The sequence below is a fragment of the Amblyraja radiata genome, chromosome 14, assembly GCF_010909765.2.
Source record: "Amblyraja radiata isolate CabotCenter1 chromosome 14, sAmbRad1.1.pri, whole genome shotgun sequence".
In the NCBI taxonomy this organism is placed as follows: Eukaryota; Metazoa; Chordata; class Chondrichthyes; order Rajiformes; family Rajidae; genus Amblyraja; species Amblyraja radiata.
The window spans coordinates 49,546,766-49,563,836 of NC_045969.1; the positions used below are offsets into that span (position 1 = coordinate 49,546,766).

The window sequence follows — 17,071 nt, forward strand, 5'->3', positions numbered from 1 at the left end:
GTAGACATTGTCGTAGGGATGGTCCAGTCGCCGGTTTTTCGACGACTTGCTACGACTATGACAGTCGCCTAAAAAACCGCCTAAATGGGACAGGCCCTTTAGAATTTTTTTGCACATCTGAACATACTAAAACAATGTTGGTTTCTAAACAGTACTGTGGATTCACGAGAATCTGGAACAATTGTAATGGCTGCGTTGAAATCTAAAGATTATGCTGTGTAACTAAAAAGACAAATCAATGTGGGTTTTTTTGTATGAACTGTATATTCTGACGTGATGACCAAGATTTTGTTCTGTTGGAATATTTTTGGATGGAGCACATTGTTATTTGAAAGTGTGCAAAAGATATTTTGAAAATAAAATGTTAACTAATGTTTTATATTTTTCTACGCTTGCCTCTTTTGTACTGAATTAATATTTTATCAATTGTATAGCAATTTTTTTAAATTTCTTGAGATAGTGCTGCATATTGTTTTTAATCCTAAAGGAGCAGCCCTTTTGCAAATTGCACTTTTAATGCTTTAACTAACCAAGTTAATTACAGTATCCAATTTAATAATAGATTTATGGTATTAAATAGGTTAATTTATTTTGGTTTTATAATGTTTTGATTTTTTTTGTTACCTTTTTATTTTTATCTGTCTTTATCCTCCTGTCTTTAGCTGGGATAGATGGGCAGCAGAAGATCATGTACTTCGTGACACGGATGAGAATCGCAGATTACAGCGTAAATTGGCCAAGAAAGCTGTGGCTCGCATGTAAGAATAATTTACGTGATGTAAGCATCGTTACATACCCCAAAGTATTTGCAAAGTATATAGAAAATACTAGGCTGCTTGGTCAGATAACTGAATAAATCTTTAATCAAAAATCTGGTAAGAGGTTCCAAGGTTCCATCTAAAGGATAAATGAACTGAAGTTTGAGAAACGAATGAAGTGTTACCCTGCTTATTTCCAATACAACATGTTGCCAGGGCATAGATATAGTGCATTAGAATTGGTCCCCAGTAAGAAAGGGCTTAAATGGTGAGTACATGTGCTCTTTGTAGCAACTAGTCCGCACAAAGCCACAACATGAATTATTCAAAAGTATTTAATGAAAGTTCTTTTGTTTGATTGTGACTGAAGGCCTTTGCACAAATAATGCTTTGTTTAGAGATTAATTATAATTTATCTTTCAAGACAAATTGCTTGGTCAGATAGCTCATAAATCTTTCACCTGAGGGATTGCAATGCCAGAAACAGAAACTTCACTACATCATGCATACAGAAATCTCTTGCTTCAGAGATTTCTATCTCCCATCGACATGGCTGTGAAAAGGGTACCTCAGAGCACTCGCCACTTTCCCAAAGTTTTCTTCAAACTGTGTGCAACAATGCAAGTGTTCACCAAAAATAAATGATATTTTATGTAGCAGTCATTGTGCTGGAATTCAACTGTTGAGAAACGTTAACTAGGTTAACAAAACATAATAATAAAACATATTAACTGGTGTCTAGGTGGTAAAGAGAAAAAAACAACATGGTTTGTATAACAAATACAGTTTAACTATCAAGGATGTGCATCATTCCTTTGTATCGTGCTCTTGTTTTTAAAAGCTTGAATATGTGCCGTAATAGCTATGTTTGTTTAATTCAGAGGTGTATCATTTGTGAGTCTTTCAATGTCTTAACATCTGATGCCACAAACACCTTTGGACTCTTCAAACTACAGCCTAATGGAATTAATTCACTATAGACTGATTTGTTTAATGCTAACTTTCATACAATTAGGAAAAACAAAGGGAAAAAGACACGTCGTTGCCGGCTGCCTGGTGTTGACTCAGTGCTAAAATGTCTTCCTGTTGATGAAAAAGAAGAGAATGATGAAAACTGTGAGTATCTGTTTGCCAAACAAAATTTGTTTTATTTAAAGCATAGATAGACACAAAAAGTTGGAGTAACTCCGTGGACTAGACAGCAGCTCTGGAGACAAGGAATCGGTGACTTCAGGCTGTGTTCCTTAGAAACTTAGAAACAGAAAAATAGGTGCAGGAGTATAGGTGCCAGCTGATCATCTAAAATCAGTACCCCGTTCCTTCTTTTTCCCCATATCCCTTGATTCTTTTAGCCCGATGAGCTAAATCTAACTCTCTTGAAAACATCCAGTGAATTGACCTCCACTGCCTTCTGTGGCAGAGAATTCCACAGATTCACAACTCTCTGGGTGAAAACGTTTTTCCTCATCTCAGTCCTAAATGGCCTACCCTCTATTCTTAAACTGTGACTCCCCCCCCCCCCCCCCCCCCCCCCCGGTTCTGGACTCCCCCAACATCGGGAACATTTTTCCTGCATCTAGCCTGTCCAATCCCTCAAAAAATGTTATATGCTTTTATAAGATATCCTCTCATCCCTCTAAATTCCAGTGAATACAAGCCCAGTCGACCCATTATTTTATCATATGTCAGTCCCGCCATCCCGGGAATTAACCTGGTGAACCTACGCTGCATTCCCTCAATAGCAATAATGTCCTTTCTCAAATTAGGAGACCAAAATTGCACACAATACATAGAAACATAGAAATTAGGTGCAGGAGTAGGCCATTCGGCCCTTCGAGCCTGCACCGCCATTCAATATGATCATGGCTGATCATCCAACTCAGTATCCCGTACCTGCCTTCTCTCCATACCCTCTGATCCCCTTAGCCACAAGGGCCACATCTAACGCCCTCTTAAATATAGCCAATGAACTGGCCTCGACTACCCTCTGTGGCAGAGAGTTCCAGAGATTCACCACTCTCTGTGTGAAAAAAGTTCTTCTCATCTTGGTTTTAAAGGATTTCCCCCTTATCCTTAAGCTGTGACCCCTTGTCCTGGACTTCCCCAACATCGGGAGCAATCTTCCTGCATCTAGCCTGTCCAACCCCTTAAGAATTTTATAAATTTCTATAAGATCCCCTCTCAATCTCCTAAATTCTACAGAGTATAAACCAAGTCTATCCAGTTTTTCTTCATAAGACAGTCCTGACATCCCAGGAATCAGTCTGGTGAACCTTCTCTGCACTCCCTCTAGGGCAATAATGTCCTTCCTCAGATTTGGAGACCAAAACTGTACGCAATACTCCAGGTGTGGTCTCACCAAGACCCTGTACAACTGCAGTAGAACCTCCCTGCTCCTATACTCAAATCCTTTTGCTATGAAAGCTAACACACCATTCGCTTTCTTCACTGCCTGCTGCACCTACATGCCTACTTTCAATGACTGGTGTACCATGACACCCAGGTCTTGCTGCATCTCCCCTTTTCCTAGTCGGCCACCATTTAGATAATAGTCTGCTTTCCTGTTTTTGCCACCAAAATGGATAACCTCACATTTATCCACATTATACTGCATCTGCCAAACATTTGCCCACTCACCCAGCCTATCCAAGTCACCTTGCAGTCTCCTAGCATCCTCCTCACAGCTAACACTGCCCCCCAGCTTAGTGTCATCCGCAAACTTGGAGATATTGCCTTCAATTCCCTCATCCAGATCATTAATATATATTGTAAATAGCTGGGGTCCCAGCACTGAGCCTTGCGGTACCCCACTAGTCACTGCCTGCCATTGTGAAAAGGACCCGTTTACTCCTACTCTTTGCTTCCTGTTTGCCAGCCAGTTCTCTATCCACATCAATACTGAACCCCCAATGCCGTGTGCTTTAAGTTTGTATACTAATCTCTTATGTGGGACCTGGTCGAAAGCCTTCTGGAAGTCCAGATACACCACATCCACTGGTTCTCCCCTATCCACGCTACAGTTACATCCTCGAAAAATTCTATAAGATTCGTCAGACATGATTTACCTTTTGTAAATCCATGCTGACTTTGTCCAATGATTTCACCACTTTCCAAATGTGCTGCTATCCCATCTTTAATAACTGACTCTAGCAGTTTCCCCACTACCGATGTTAGACTAACTGGTCTGTAATTCCCCGTTTTCTCTCTCCCTCCCTTCTTAAAAAGTGGGGTTACGTTTGCTACCCGCCAATCCTCAGGAACTACTCCAGAATCTAAAGAGTTTTGAAAGGTTATTACTAATGCATCCACTATTTCTGGAGCTACTTCCTTAAGTACTCTGGGATGCAGCCTATCTGGCCCTGGGGATTTATCGGCCTTTAATCCATTCAATTTACCCAACACCACTTCCCGGCTAACCTGGATTTCACTCAATTCCTCCAACTCCTTTGACCCGCGGTCACCTGCTATTTCCGGCAGATTATTTATGTCTTCCTTAGTGAAGACGGAACCAAAGTAGTTATTCAATTGGTCCGCCATATCCTTGTTCCCCATGATCAACTCACCTGTTTCTGACTGCAAGGGACCTACATTTGTTTTAACTAATCTCTTTCTTTTCACATATCTATAAAAACCTTTGCAGTCAGTTTTTATGTTCCCTGCCAGTTTTCTTTCATAATCTATTTTTCCTTTCCTAATTAAGCCCTTTGTCCTCCTCTGCTGGTCTCTGAATTTCTCCCAGTCCTCCGGTATGCTGCTTTTTCTGGCTAATTTGTACGCATCATCCTTCGCTTTGATACTATCCCTGATTTCCCTTGTTATCCACGGATGCACTACCTTCCCTGATTTATTCTTTTGCCAAACTGGGATGAACAATTTTTGTAGTTCATCCATGCAGTCTTTAAATGTCTTCCATTGCATATCCACCGTCAACCCTTTTAGAATTAATTGCCCGTCAATCTTGGCCAATTCACGTCTCATACCCTCAAAGTTACCTTTCTTTAAGTTCAGAACCATTGTTTCTGAATTAACAATGTCACTCTCCATCCTAATGAAGAACTCAACCATATTATGGTCACTTGTCCAAGGGGGCACGTACAACAAGACTGCTAACTAACCCTTCCTCATTACTCAATACCCAGTCTAAAATAGCCTGCTCTCTCGTTGGTTCCTCTACATGTTGATTTAGATAACTATCCCGCATACATTCCAAGAAATCCTCTTCCTCAGCACCCCAGCCAATTTGATTCACCCAATCTATATGTAGATTGAAGTCACCCATTATAACGGTTTTGCCTTTGTCGCACGCATTTCTAATTTCCTGTTTGATACCATCTCCAATTTACTACTACTGTTAGGTGGCCTGTGCACAACACCTACCACCGTTTTCTGCCCCTTAGTGTTTCGCAGCTCTACCCATACCGATTCCACATCCTCCAAACTAATGTCCTTCCTTTCCATTGCGTTAATCTCCTCTCTAACCAGCACCGCTACCCCACCTCCTTTTCCTTTCTCTCTATCTCTCCTGAATATTGACTACTACAGGAGCGCTCTCACCAGGGTCCTTTACAACTGCAGTAGGATCTCCTTGCTCCTGAACTCAAATCCTCTTGCAATGAAGGCCAACATGCCTGCTGTACCTGCATGCTTACTTTCAGTGACTGATGTACATGCACACCCAGGTCTCGTTGCACCTCCCCTTTTACTAATCTGACACCATTCAGATAATAATCTGCCTTCCTGTTCAAGGTGGATAACCTCACATGTATCCTCATTTTACCACATCTGCCATTTATCTGCCCTCTCACCCAACCTATCCAAGTCACCCTGCAGCCTCATTGCATCCTTCTCGCAGCTCACACTGCCACCCAGCTTTGTGTCATCCGCAACTTTGAGATGTTACATTTAATTCCCTCATCTAAGTCGTGAATATATATTGTAAATAACTGGGGTCGCAGCACCCCACGTTTGTTTTATTTAAATCGGTGAAGATATCTGTTTGGATTATTAAGTTGACATTAGGAGGAAAGATTGCACATTGGTGCTTCATGTCTGCTGGAAATTAGGAGTGTGACGGGACTTGATTGACATTTATAAGATCCTGACGTGTCCTGACGGGGGGGATATAGAAAGGATGCTTTGTCTTGTGAAAAAACCCTGACTCACTTTTTTAAAATTTAAAGGGAGGTAAAAAAAAATTGGGTTAGTTGACCTTTGGGACTTCGACTGAAATGGTAGTGAAACCAGATTCTTTGAATTTTCATTCTATGGACCTTCTATTTCTTTCAAATTCCCTGTCCCCTGACTCTCAGTATGAAGAAGAGTCTCAACCCGAAATGTCACTTACTAATTTTCTCCAGAGATGCTGTCTGATCCCGCTGAGTTACTCCAGCTGTTTGTGTCTATCTTGTTTGACAGGAATGTTTTGGCTGATCTGATAGTTACCATGATCTTATTGAATAGAAGAGCAACTCAAGGGGCCGAATAGTCTACTTTTTATGTACAGTGCCCTCTATAATGTTTGGGACAAAGATCCATCAATTATTTATTTGCCTCTACTCCTCAATTTGAGATTTTTAATAGAAAAAATCACATGTGGTTAAAGTGCACATTGTCAGATTTTAATAAAGGCCATTTTTATACATTTTGGTTTCACCATGTAGAAATTACAGCAGTGTTTATACATAGTCCCCCCATTTCAGGGCACCATAATGTTTGGGACGCAGCAATGTCATGTAAATGAAAGTAGCCATGTTTAGTATTTTGATGCATATCCTTTGCATGTAATGACTGCTTGAAGTCTTCAATTCATGGACATCACCAGTTGCTGGGTGTCTTCTCTGGTGATGCTCTGCCAGGCCTGTATTGCAGCCATCTTTAGCTTATGCTTGTTTTGGGGGCTAGTCCCGTTCAGTTTTCTCTTCAGCATATAAAAGACATGCTCAATTGGGTTCAGATTGGGTGATTGACTTCGCCACTCAAGAAGTGAGCATGTTTTAGCTTTGAAAAACTGTTGCTTTAGCAGTATGTTAGAGATTATTGTTTTGCTGTAGAATGAACTGCCGACCAATGAGATTTGAGGCATTTGTTTGAGCAGATAGGATGTATCTATACATTTCAGAATTCATTATGCTACTGCCATCAGCAGTTATATCATCAATGAAGATAAGTGAGCCAGTACCTTCAGCAACCATACATGCCCAGGCCATAACACCCATCAACGTGTTTCCCAGTCGAAGTGGTATGGTTTGGATCTTGGGCAGTTCCTTCTCTCCTTCATACTTTGCTCCTGCCATCACTTTGATATGTTAATCTTTGTCTCATCTGTCCACAAGACCTTTTCCAGAACTGTGGTTGCTCTTTTAAGTACCTCTTGGCAAACTGTAACCCAGCCATCCTATTTTTGTGGCTAATCAGTGGTTTGCATCTTGCAGTGTAGCCTCTGTATTTCTGTTCATTAAGTTTTCTGCGGACAGTGGTCATTGACAAATCCACACCTGACTCCTGAAGAGTGTTTGATTTGTTGGACAGGTGTTTGGGGATTTTTCTTTATTATAGAGAGAATTCTTCTGTCATCAACTGTGGAGGTCTTCCTTGGCCTGCCAGTCCCTTTGCGATTAGTAAGCTCACCAGTGCTCTCTTCTTAATAATGTTCCAAACAGTTGATTTTGGTAAGCCTAAGGTTTGGCTGATGTCTGTGACAGTTTTATTCTTGTTTCTCAGTCTCACAATGGCTTCTTTGACTTTCATTGGTACACACTTTGGTCCTTATGTTGATTAACAGCAATAAAAGTTTCCAAAGGTGATGGAAAGTCTGGTGGAAAGACTAGGTGCTGAGAGCTCTCTTATACATTAAGGAAGCAATTAAACACACCTGAACAATTACAAACACCCGTGAAGCCATGTGTCCCAAACATTATGGTGCCCTGAAATGGGCGGGATTATGTATAAACACTTCTGTCATTTCGACATGGTGAAACCAAAATGTATAAAAATGGCCTTTAATAAAAACTGACAATGTGCATTTTAACCACCTGATTTTTTTTTTTTTCTATTACAAATCTCAAATTGAGGCAAATAAATAAATGACGGGTCTTTGTCCCAAACATTATGGAGGGCACTGTATGTAAAGTAAGCTGAAAGGCAACTGAAATTGAAGTTACTGGAAATATTCTTCGGTCAAGGAGCATCTGCAGGGAGCAAAACGAAGAATGCTTCAAGTATGTGAGCTGTTGAGCGTTTCTTGTACTTACTGTTTTTTTTACTTTGGATGTCATGCACCTGCAGTGTTTAATTTAGAATTGAAGCAGTGCGCGTTTGTCAGCACTTGGAGTGAAGTGCTTAACTTGCTTAAAAGTGCTGGCCGGTGGTGTAGTTTACATTTAATTGACCGGGATGCACATTAGCCAAGTAGATTAGTGGCACAACAGCACAAAATCTTTTAACATTCTGATTTAAGTACAACTGGCAACTAAGAGAGTGATTTAATGCTAATTTCAGACTCCTTGGTGCATGTGTGATGCGAGCAGCTGATTTAGTGACCGACATGTGAATTTCTACTATTACATTTTAGCGATAGAAATCAACAACTCTAACGATGAAAATCCCAAATGAAAATGACCTGCATTTGTTCAGAGCTTTTGGAACCCTGGTGTAAATATCCTGGTATTTCATGGCTGAAATTTTATAAATGGTAACCTCTGCCTCAGAATTACCAATCTTTAACTCTTTTTAACGTGTACAACACACGAGGCGTAATGGAGTAGAGACTGGTTTTGTGGGGTTTGTGCCCCAAAATTGGTACTATATTATGTTAAGATGAGTGCACTCTTTACCTCTTGCCTCTACCGCTTTCACCTTCTCTTTATCAAACTATCGGAATTCATCAAGGCAAAAGCTTCAAAAGCCATTAATTTTTTTTTGTGTTAATCCCCAAAATTGAAGATTTTGAATATTCGTTCCACACAAAGAAAATCCGTTTCATTAAGTTGTTTCAAAGACCATTTTCCATTGTAGATTTAAAAATACAATAAAACACATTTCAATGAAAGTTAAATCTGTAATCTCTGTGAATCTCTGTAATCTCTGACCTTCCTTCCATCGAGGGGATTTATCGCAGTCGCTGCCTCAAAAAGGCTGGCAGTATCATCAAAGACCCACACCATCCTGGCCACACACTCATCTCCCTGCTAACTTCAGGTAGAAGGTACAGGAGCCTGAAGACTGCAACAACCAGGTTCAGGAATAGCTACTTCCCCTCAGCCATCAGGCTATTAAACCTGACTTGGACAAAACTCTGATTATTAGCAACCACTTTCTGTTATTTGCACTACCAGTTTATTTATTCATGTGTGTATATATTTATATCATGGTATATGGACATCCCCTATCATTAAGCTGTACCCTATTGTCCTAGGACTTCCCCAACCAGGGAGCATTTCCTGATCTAGCCGTCCAACCCTTAAGAATTTTGTAAGTTTCTATAGATCCCCTATCAATTCCTAAATTTAGAGAGTATTAAACAAGTCTATACAGTCTTTCTTCATAGACAGTCCTGACATCCCGGAATCATTCTGGTGACAACTTCTCTGCACTCCCTCTATGGCAATAATGTCCTTCTCAGATTTGGAGACCAAAACTGGGATGCAACATAACTCCAGGTGTGGTTCACCAAGACCCGTACAACTGCAGTAGAACCTACCTCCTGCTCCATTTGGCCTATGTCCCTCTAAACCTGTCCTATCCATGTACCTGTCTAATTGTTTCTTAAACATTGCGATAGTTCTTGCCTCGGCTACCTCTGGTAACTTGTTCTTTACACCCACTGGCCTTTGTGTGAAAAAGATACCCATCAGATTTCTATTGAATCTTTCTCCATTCACCTTAAATCTATATTCACTGGTTTGTGATTTCTTGTACTCTGGGCAAGCGATTCTGTGCGTTTACCCAATATTCTCATGATTTTATACACCTTAAAAAGATCACCTGTCACCCTCCTGCGCTCCAAGGAATAGTGTCCCAGCCTGATCAACCTCTGCCCATAGCTCAGACCCTCGAGTCCTGGCAACATCCTTGTAAATCTTCTCCATACCCTTTCCAACTTTACAACATCCTTCCTATAACTTGGTGCTGAGAACTGAATGCAATACTCCAAATGTGGCCTCACCAACATCCTGTAGAACAGCAACATGACCTCCCAACTTCTAAACTCAGTACTCTGACTGAAGGTCAATGTGTTTAAAGCCTTTTTGACCACCCTATCTACCTGTGATGCCACCTCCGAGGAACTTGCTAATCATGCCATGTACGTTCTCATCTCATTGTTATTTTGATTGTTTGAAGAAGAGGAAGAAGATGAGTTGCTGCCTTGTACTCGATGACTACAGTTCCATGATTTCATGGAGTCACAGCTTGGAAATGGGTCCTTCGGCCCAACCTGTCCATGCCGATCACGATGCCCATCTACACTAATCCCACTTGCCTGCGTTTGGCCCTATCCCTCTGAACTTTCCCTATCCATATACCTTTCCTATCCAAATGTCTTTTACATGTTGTTATAGTGCCTGCCTCAACTACCCCCTCTGGTATCTCTTTCCATATACCCACCATCCTCTGTGTGGAAAAAGTTGACCCTCTGGTTCATATTAAATTTTTAAAATCTAAAACCCTCTGTTCCACAACATTCCCCAGGGTCCTGTCATTCAATGTGGAGGTCCTGTCCTGGTTTGACTGCTCAAAGTGCCTGCCTTGCACATATCTGCATTAAACTACATTAACCATTCTTCACCCTATGTGCCCGACTGCAAGATCTTGCTGTAATTTTTGATAACCATCTTCACTATCTGACTTTAGAGTCATCTGCCATCTTCCTTCTCATTCAGTTTGTTGATATAAACCACAATCACCAATGAGCTCAGAATGGATCCCTGATGCACACCACGAGTTACAGGCCTCCAGTCTAAAAAATAACCTTCTATCATCACCCTCTGCTCCCTTCCATGAAGCCAATTCTTTCTCCCTGGCTCCCATGCAATCTAATTTTACAGAGCTGCCGACTATATTAAACCTTACCAAATGCCTTGCTCAAGTACATATAGACAGTATCTACGGCTTTGCCCTCATCAACCTTTTTAATTTACTTCAAAAAATATAACCGGTTTTGTATTATACTATCTTTTATGTACAAAACCATGCTAACTATCCCTAATCAACCACTGTCTATCCAAATACCTATATATTATCCCTCTGAATACTTGCCTACCCCAGATGTTAGATTCACTGGTCTATAGTTCCCTGGCTTTCCCTTGCAGCTCTTTGTAAATAGAGGCACAACATTAGCCACCTTCCAGTCTTCTGGCACTTCACCTGTGTCCAAGGATGATTTGTATATCTCAGCCACCCTGATCAGGCCTGGAAGATTTATCTATCTTCATATGCCTTAGTACCACCTTAACTGAAATTATGACTCTCCTCAAGACATATCTATTAACTGTCCCAAGTTCCCCACCTTCATGTCTTTCTCCATGGTAAAATCAGAGGAGAAATACTCATTGAGGACCTGCCATCTCCTGCGACTCCACATAGAGATGAGCGCTTAGGTTTCTGAGGAATTCTATTCTTTCTCTAATTACCCTCTTTGACTTAATGTACATAAAATCTTTTTGGATTTTGGATCCTTAATATCTGCCAGATCTATTTCAATAAAAATGAGGAATGGACTTGTGTCGTGAGTATAAACTTTATATGTACAACCTTCAGGGACCTTAAATCTGAACTTGGTGCCAAAGCTAGAGCATTCTTGGAGAATAAAATGAATCTATTTATGCTTTTTGTGAGTAATGATCAGTTTTCATTGCATCTTGCCAGACTTTTATTCATAATGGGACATGTTCCTAGAGCAGTGGTGTGAGTTCCTAAAGCAAAGTTTGTCATTTCAAACTCTGAGCTTGAGTTTACTAACGGCCTGTATGTATATGATTGACGATTTCATTAGAATATTTTTCCCTTTTGAAGCTTTAAGTGCTACTTCAATTGATGAGGTTGAGGACGATGGTGATGACGATGAAGACGATATAGATGGTTCAGATGAAGAATTATTAGACTGTGAAGATGACAGTGAACCAGACGAGATAATAGAAATGGTAAATAGAAAAGTAAATATTGGAAGTGCTCAGCAGCTATTACTGTTTCTATGGAGTGTGAACCAGAGTAATTGTTATGGGTCTTTACACCAGCCTGGAAGGTGTTCAATTTGGTAAATTTTATCCATCCATTCCAATACATTACAAAATACTTGTTGGAGATTTTATTAAAAATCTGGAAATATGGTTTTTCTCCACCTGGTTGTAAGTTGAATGCATTTGTAATTGAATTTTCAGTAACATGTCGGAAAAGAATTTAATCGTATTATTATTCCCACAATTGCTTTTGTGGGTAATTGGTTAGATCCAACATGTTCGTGCACAAATTATTTTATCTGTGGACTGGTTTCCATTGACTATTGCCAGTAAACTGAAGCTCAGAAGGTGGTGTTCACATTAATTCAACATTGCTTAATGCAACTGCAATTAAAAATCCGTTTCCATGAATTACTATCCTTCACCAAGGTTTAAGGAAAATACAAAGATTATAGTGATTAATGTATTAATAACTTTGAAGTTGTGAGAATCGTATTATAATAATGTAACTTGTTTCTTGAAATTCTAGAAGGAAGATCAAGAGACTTGCTCGAAAAAAGAAATGGACGAAAAAAGCATAAATATAGAAATTCCAGAAATTTTGAAGAAGAAATTAGAGGATGATTGCTATTATATCAACAAAAGGAAAAAGGTAAGACTTACTTGTGAAATATGACATTTTGTTTTTGCAACTACTTTTGGGTTGCTATTTGGCAAGTTTGAATGATGAAGGGATGTGTTAGAAATGTAAGTTTGCCAAAAGCACTCACGTTTATTCATTTGTATCTGTAATTTTCAGTGATCAGAGCACTTTTTAAAACGGTAACCAGTTCTCACTGATCTTTAGGAAGGAGCTGTAAATGCTGGTTTACACCAAAGATAGACACACAATTCTGGAGTAACTCAGCAGGACAGGCAGTATCTCCCACTAATCTTTGGGATGGCAGCAACTTTTTTTTTGTCATTTGTTGCATTTTAAAAGAGCTTCAATTCTGGATTCTTTATTTTAAGAAAACAAATGAAAGAAAACCATTTCATGGGTGTTTCCATTCAATGTTACAATGGGGTTCTGCACCTGCCCCTTAACGTCTATCCGATTCCTTTGCAAGTGCCCCATAAACTTTCTCGAATTAAGTGTTTTACTTGTAATGTTTCCAATTTGGTATATTGCGTTGGTAGCCCCTCCTGATTGTTGGGGGAAATTAATACAAATTGGGCAACCATATTACTACTGTTCATTCTGAACTTAACCCTGAACTGCCAGTCACCTATCACATTCATTCTCCATTTCACTGAGCACATTAGCCTCCGATATTGCTCTTTGAAATATTGCAATCTTTTTAGATTTACGATTTCACGTAATCTACATTTTCAATATTTATTCTATATGGGTGTCATGATTTCAGATCATTCTGGTTTTCCCATTGGCATTTTCCTTTACCATTTTCTTTGTGCTGCCCTCTATCCTGTCATTAACCAACTTGTTGTCTCTCCTCCCACCCTTCTGCATTCTCAATATCTTAACCCATTTTATCCTTCTCCTGGGCTTCATGAAAAATGGTTCTGAAATGGTTCTCCTTTTGTAATTCCTCACCTTCTGAAAGTATTTAGCATTTAAAAAAAAAAAGATATCAGATTTGCAGCATCCAAGGTATTTTGGTTTTGAGAAAAGGTCGAACTAATATGCATTGTAGAACTAAAAATTCGTATTATGCGGATTTGATGACAGAAAAATATTGTAAATCTGGAATTATCTTATCTTTGGGCAAAACTGTAATGTACTGTAACATTAAATTCTTTGCATATCTTGTTAAATTTTTGTTTCTTTTTGAGTTCATAATTAACAGCTGGTGAATCCATAATCTTGCATAATTAACCGCTGGTGAATCCAGAATCTATTGTCTATTTAAAGATAGCGGAGTCAGGGGTTATGGGGAGAAGGCAGGAACGGGGTACTGATTGGGGATGATCAGCCATGATCACATTGAATGGCAGTGTTGGCTCGAAGGGGCAAATGGCCTACTCCTGCACCTATTGTCTATTGTCGATATGACTCAAATCGACATTTGGTTATTTTGTACATTGTACCACAGTTTATAATGATGTTTGAAATACTAATAAAGAAATAACTTAGAGGGAAATTAAAGGAAAAGTGGTGACTTTGAGGTTTGCTTCAAGAGATTTTATTGCATGATTTCATGGAGAGATGGCGGCAGTGAACTGCTCACCAGTTCTCTGACTTCACAGCAGAATTAGCCGACAGTTATACTGTGCAGTAAACAACTATTATTTTTTGTTAGATACAACTATATGAAAATAAATTCCGTCCTTGGCTATATGTTTTCCTATAACTACCATCTACCACATGGGTATTAATTATTTCATTAGTCATAATGTACTTTTTATTTATGTTAATCTTACTCAGCAACAGATGGTTAATACGTCAAACATAATCCAAGGGCATCTTGATATTATTCGTTCTCATCTTTCAAGCAGACTGCCGCCTCTCTGAGCCAATCATAAGCCCCCATTTACTGCAATATTTCTACGCTACTTGCGGAAGGGGGCACGGGTGGTCCACCCAGCTTGACATTCCAGCTATATTGTAATGCAGCATCCTGTAACTTTCCACTGGGAAAACAAGCTTCCTTATCTATCTTAATTTTGTTGTGTTTGCATTCACCATTCTATACATTCCCAGACAAGAGGGAATGTGTCTGATTTCTTATTTTGCCAATTCTCACGATCCTCTTCTGCACCTGGTCAACGAGAGATGCGAATTGCCACATTGGTACACCCTTCTGTTACCTTGTTTAATTCCAATCAAAATTAAGTAAGAAAGGACTTTAATTTTTTCTTCCACAAATATATTTTCAGGTTTTTCTTGCATCTGCATTTTCAAATACTTGTACTTTTATAACTGTAGTTCAACTATTTTCATATAGTTGTATCTAACATAACTGTAGTTCAACAGAATCTAATGGTTGGTCTTGTTTTGACAGCTGGTGAAGCTGCCATGCCAGACAAACATCATTAATATTTTGGAATCCTACGTGAAACATTTTGCGATTAATGCGGCTTTTTCAGCCAATGAAAGATCTCGGCATCATCAAAGCAACACTCAGATTCCAATGAATCCTCATTACATCCCACCTGAGAAGAAGTAAGTGTGACTAATGACTTGAAATTCCAAATGCGCTCGATTTTATGATCAATGGTGAAAGATTAAGTCTAGCCATTCATTGCACTTAAACATGTCCACCGTCTTCAAATGGGCTTGTGCATTGAAGCCCTGGTTGATAAATCCATTCTGTGTAGCGATCTGGGATCTTAAGAGCAGGACGCATTGCGTCCATCAATCCAATTGGTGAATCTAAATGAGGTGCTGGGACTATTGATTCAGATTGAGGCAGTGCAGCGTAGGTTCATGAGATTGATCCCTGGGATGGCGGGACTGTCATATGAGGAAAAATTGAAAAGACTAGGCTTGTATTCACTGGAGTTTAGAAGGATGAGGGGATATCTTATAGAAACATATAAAATTATAAAAGGACTGGACAAGCTAGATGCAGGAATTTTGGGCGAGTCCAGAACCAGGGGGACTTAGAATAAAGGGGAGGCCATTTAAGACTGAGTTGAGAAAAATCTTTTTCACCCTTAGAGTTGTGAATTTGTGGAATTCCCTGCCACAGAGGGCAGTGGAGGCCAAATCACTGGAAGGATTTAAGAGAGAGTTAGATAGAGCTCTAGGGGCTAGTGGAATCAAGGGACATGGGGAGAAGGCAAGCACGGGTTATCGATTGGGGATGATCAGCCATGATCACAATGAATGGCGGTGCTGGCTCGAAGTGCCGAATGGCCTCCTCTTGCACCTATTTTCTATGTTTCTATGAAACTGAATTAAAATAGCATAATGCTATGTACAGAAAGCAAAGGGTGGGTGGGCACTTTGTAGGGAGACACTTGTTATTTATATTTTGCTGTTTTTCCCTTTGCAGTGTTGAACTTTGTAAAGAAATGGTGGACGGTTTAAGAATCACATTTGACTTTTCTCTGCCTATGATTCTGCTCTATCAGTATGAGCATGCACAATTCAAGAAGATTACTTCATCCAAATTTTATGTTCCAATCAAGGAAACATTGTCACATATTAGGTAAGGAAAACAGATTGTATCTCTGAGAACATTATTATTAAAACAATCCTTTTATTCAAATATGTTTGGAGTAAATTAACTATTCATCAGTGTGCAGTATTTATATCTGAGCTATATTGCCAGGCTGCCTAAAAAAATTATTTAAAAAGCAGCAACCATATTTCTTTAGTGCTTCTACATTCCCTATTGAAGCACTTTAGAGAGAGTAAGTTCCTTTTGAAATGTATGCTTATTTGTCCACAAATGCAGCAGATTGTTTACGTGCATCGTGGTCATAAATAGTGGTTGAAATGTAACCAGGTCACAATAGACAATAGGTGCAGGAGTAGGCCATTCGGCCCTTCGAACAAGCACCGCCATTCAATGTGATCATGGCTGATCATCGCCAATCAGGACCCCGTTCCTGCCTTCTCCCCATATCCCCTGACTATTTTTAAGAGCCCTATATAGCTCTGTCTTGAAAGCATCCAGAGAACCTGCCTCCACCGCCCTCCGAGGCAGAGAATTCCACACTCACAACTTAGGTATGTTACAATACTTGCCTGCAGCGGCGCTGCAATTCTGCCACTGGCCGTGTGCGCGATTTTGGCGCGTTTGAAGGGGGGGGGGGGTTAAAACGCTGGGTTTTTTTCGACCTGGTCCTGGATTATATTTGTTGTAGTGCAAGATGTTGCTAAAGAATCGTTCCGACGGCCGTTCTCTGTGTTTTTAAAAAAAATTCGCCCGACAAGTTAATGGCTGGAGTGATTTTAAAATCAGTTTCTGAAGCCGTCAATGCCGACAACGGGGCCGGATTTTATGTAGGGGGCAGGTAAAAGAAAGTAGTTTATTTTTATGTATAAAAGTGTTTCTTAAGATGCATTTAATTCACATTTTAAGTTGCGAAACGGTGATTTTCCCCCCCGAAGAACCGGCAGTGTATTTGCTGCAGATATGGGGGACTAAATCACCGCAACCTCAACGTTCCAAATGGTCCCGTTCCAGA

At 39.9% G+C, this 17,071-nt stretch overlaps 1 protein-coding gene across 10 annotated transcripts in view; it reads left to right on the forward strand.

Moving 5' to 3' along the window:
- msl3 (MSL complex subunit 3) overlaps positions 1 to 17,071 on the forward strand; it is a 46,967-nt gene that overhangs the window by 15,684 nt on the left and 14,212 nt on the right. For 7 of the 10 annotated variants that reach the window (XR_004414056.1, XM_033033325.1, XM_033033318.1 and 4 more), the window contains exons 3-8: positions 663 to 758; positions 1,774 to 1,874; positions 11,769 to 11,896; positions 12,462 to 12,584; positions 14,935 to 15,095; positions 15,931 to 16,086. Coding sequence is in view for 9 of the 10 variants with exons in the window: in XM_033033318.1 (XP_032889209.1) it covers positions 663 to 758; positions 1,774 to 1,874; positions 11,769 to 11,896; positions 12,462 to 12,584; positions 14,935 to 15,095; positions 15,931 to 16,086 (765 nt within the window). In the remaining variant the exon portion in view is untranslated. Of the gene's footprint in view, positions 1 to 662; positions 779 to 1,773; positions 1,875 to 11,462; positions 11,482 to 11,768; positions 11,897 to 12,461; positions 12,585 to 14,934; positions 15,096 to 15,930; positions 16,087 to 17,071 lie in introns of those variants that run through there. The other 3 variants (XM_033033324.1, XM_033033323.1, XM_033033328.1) reach the window with 3 other exon arrangements.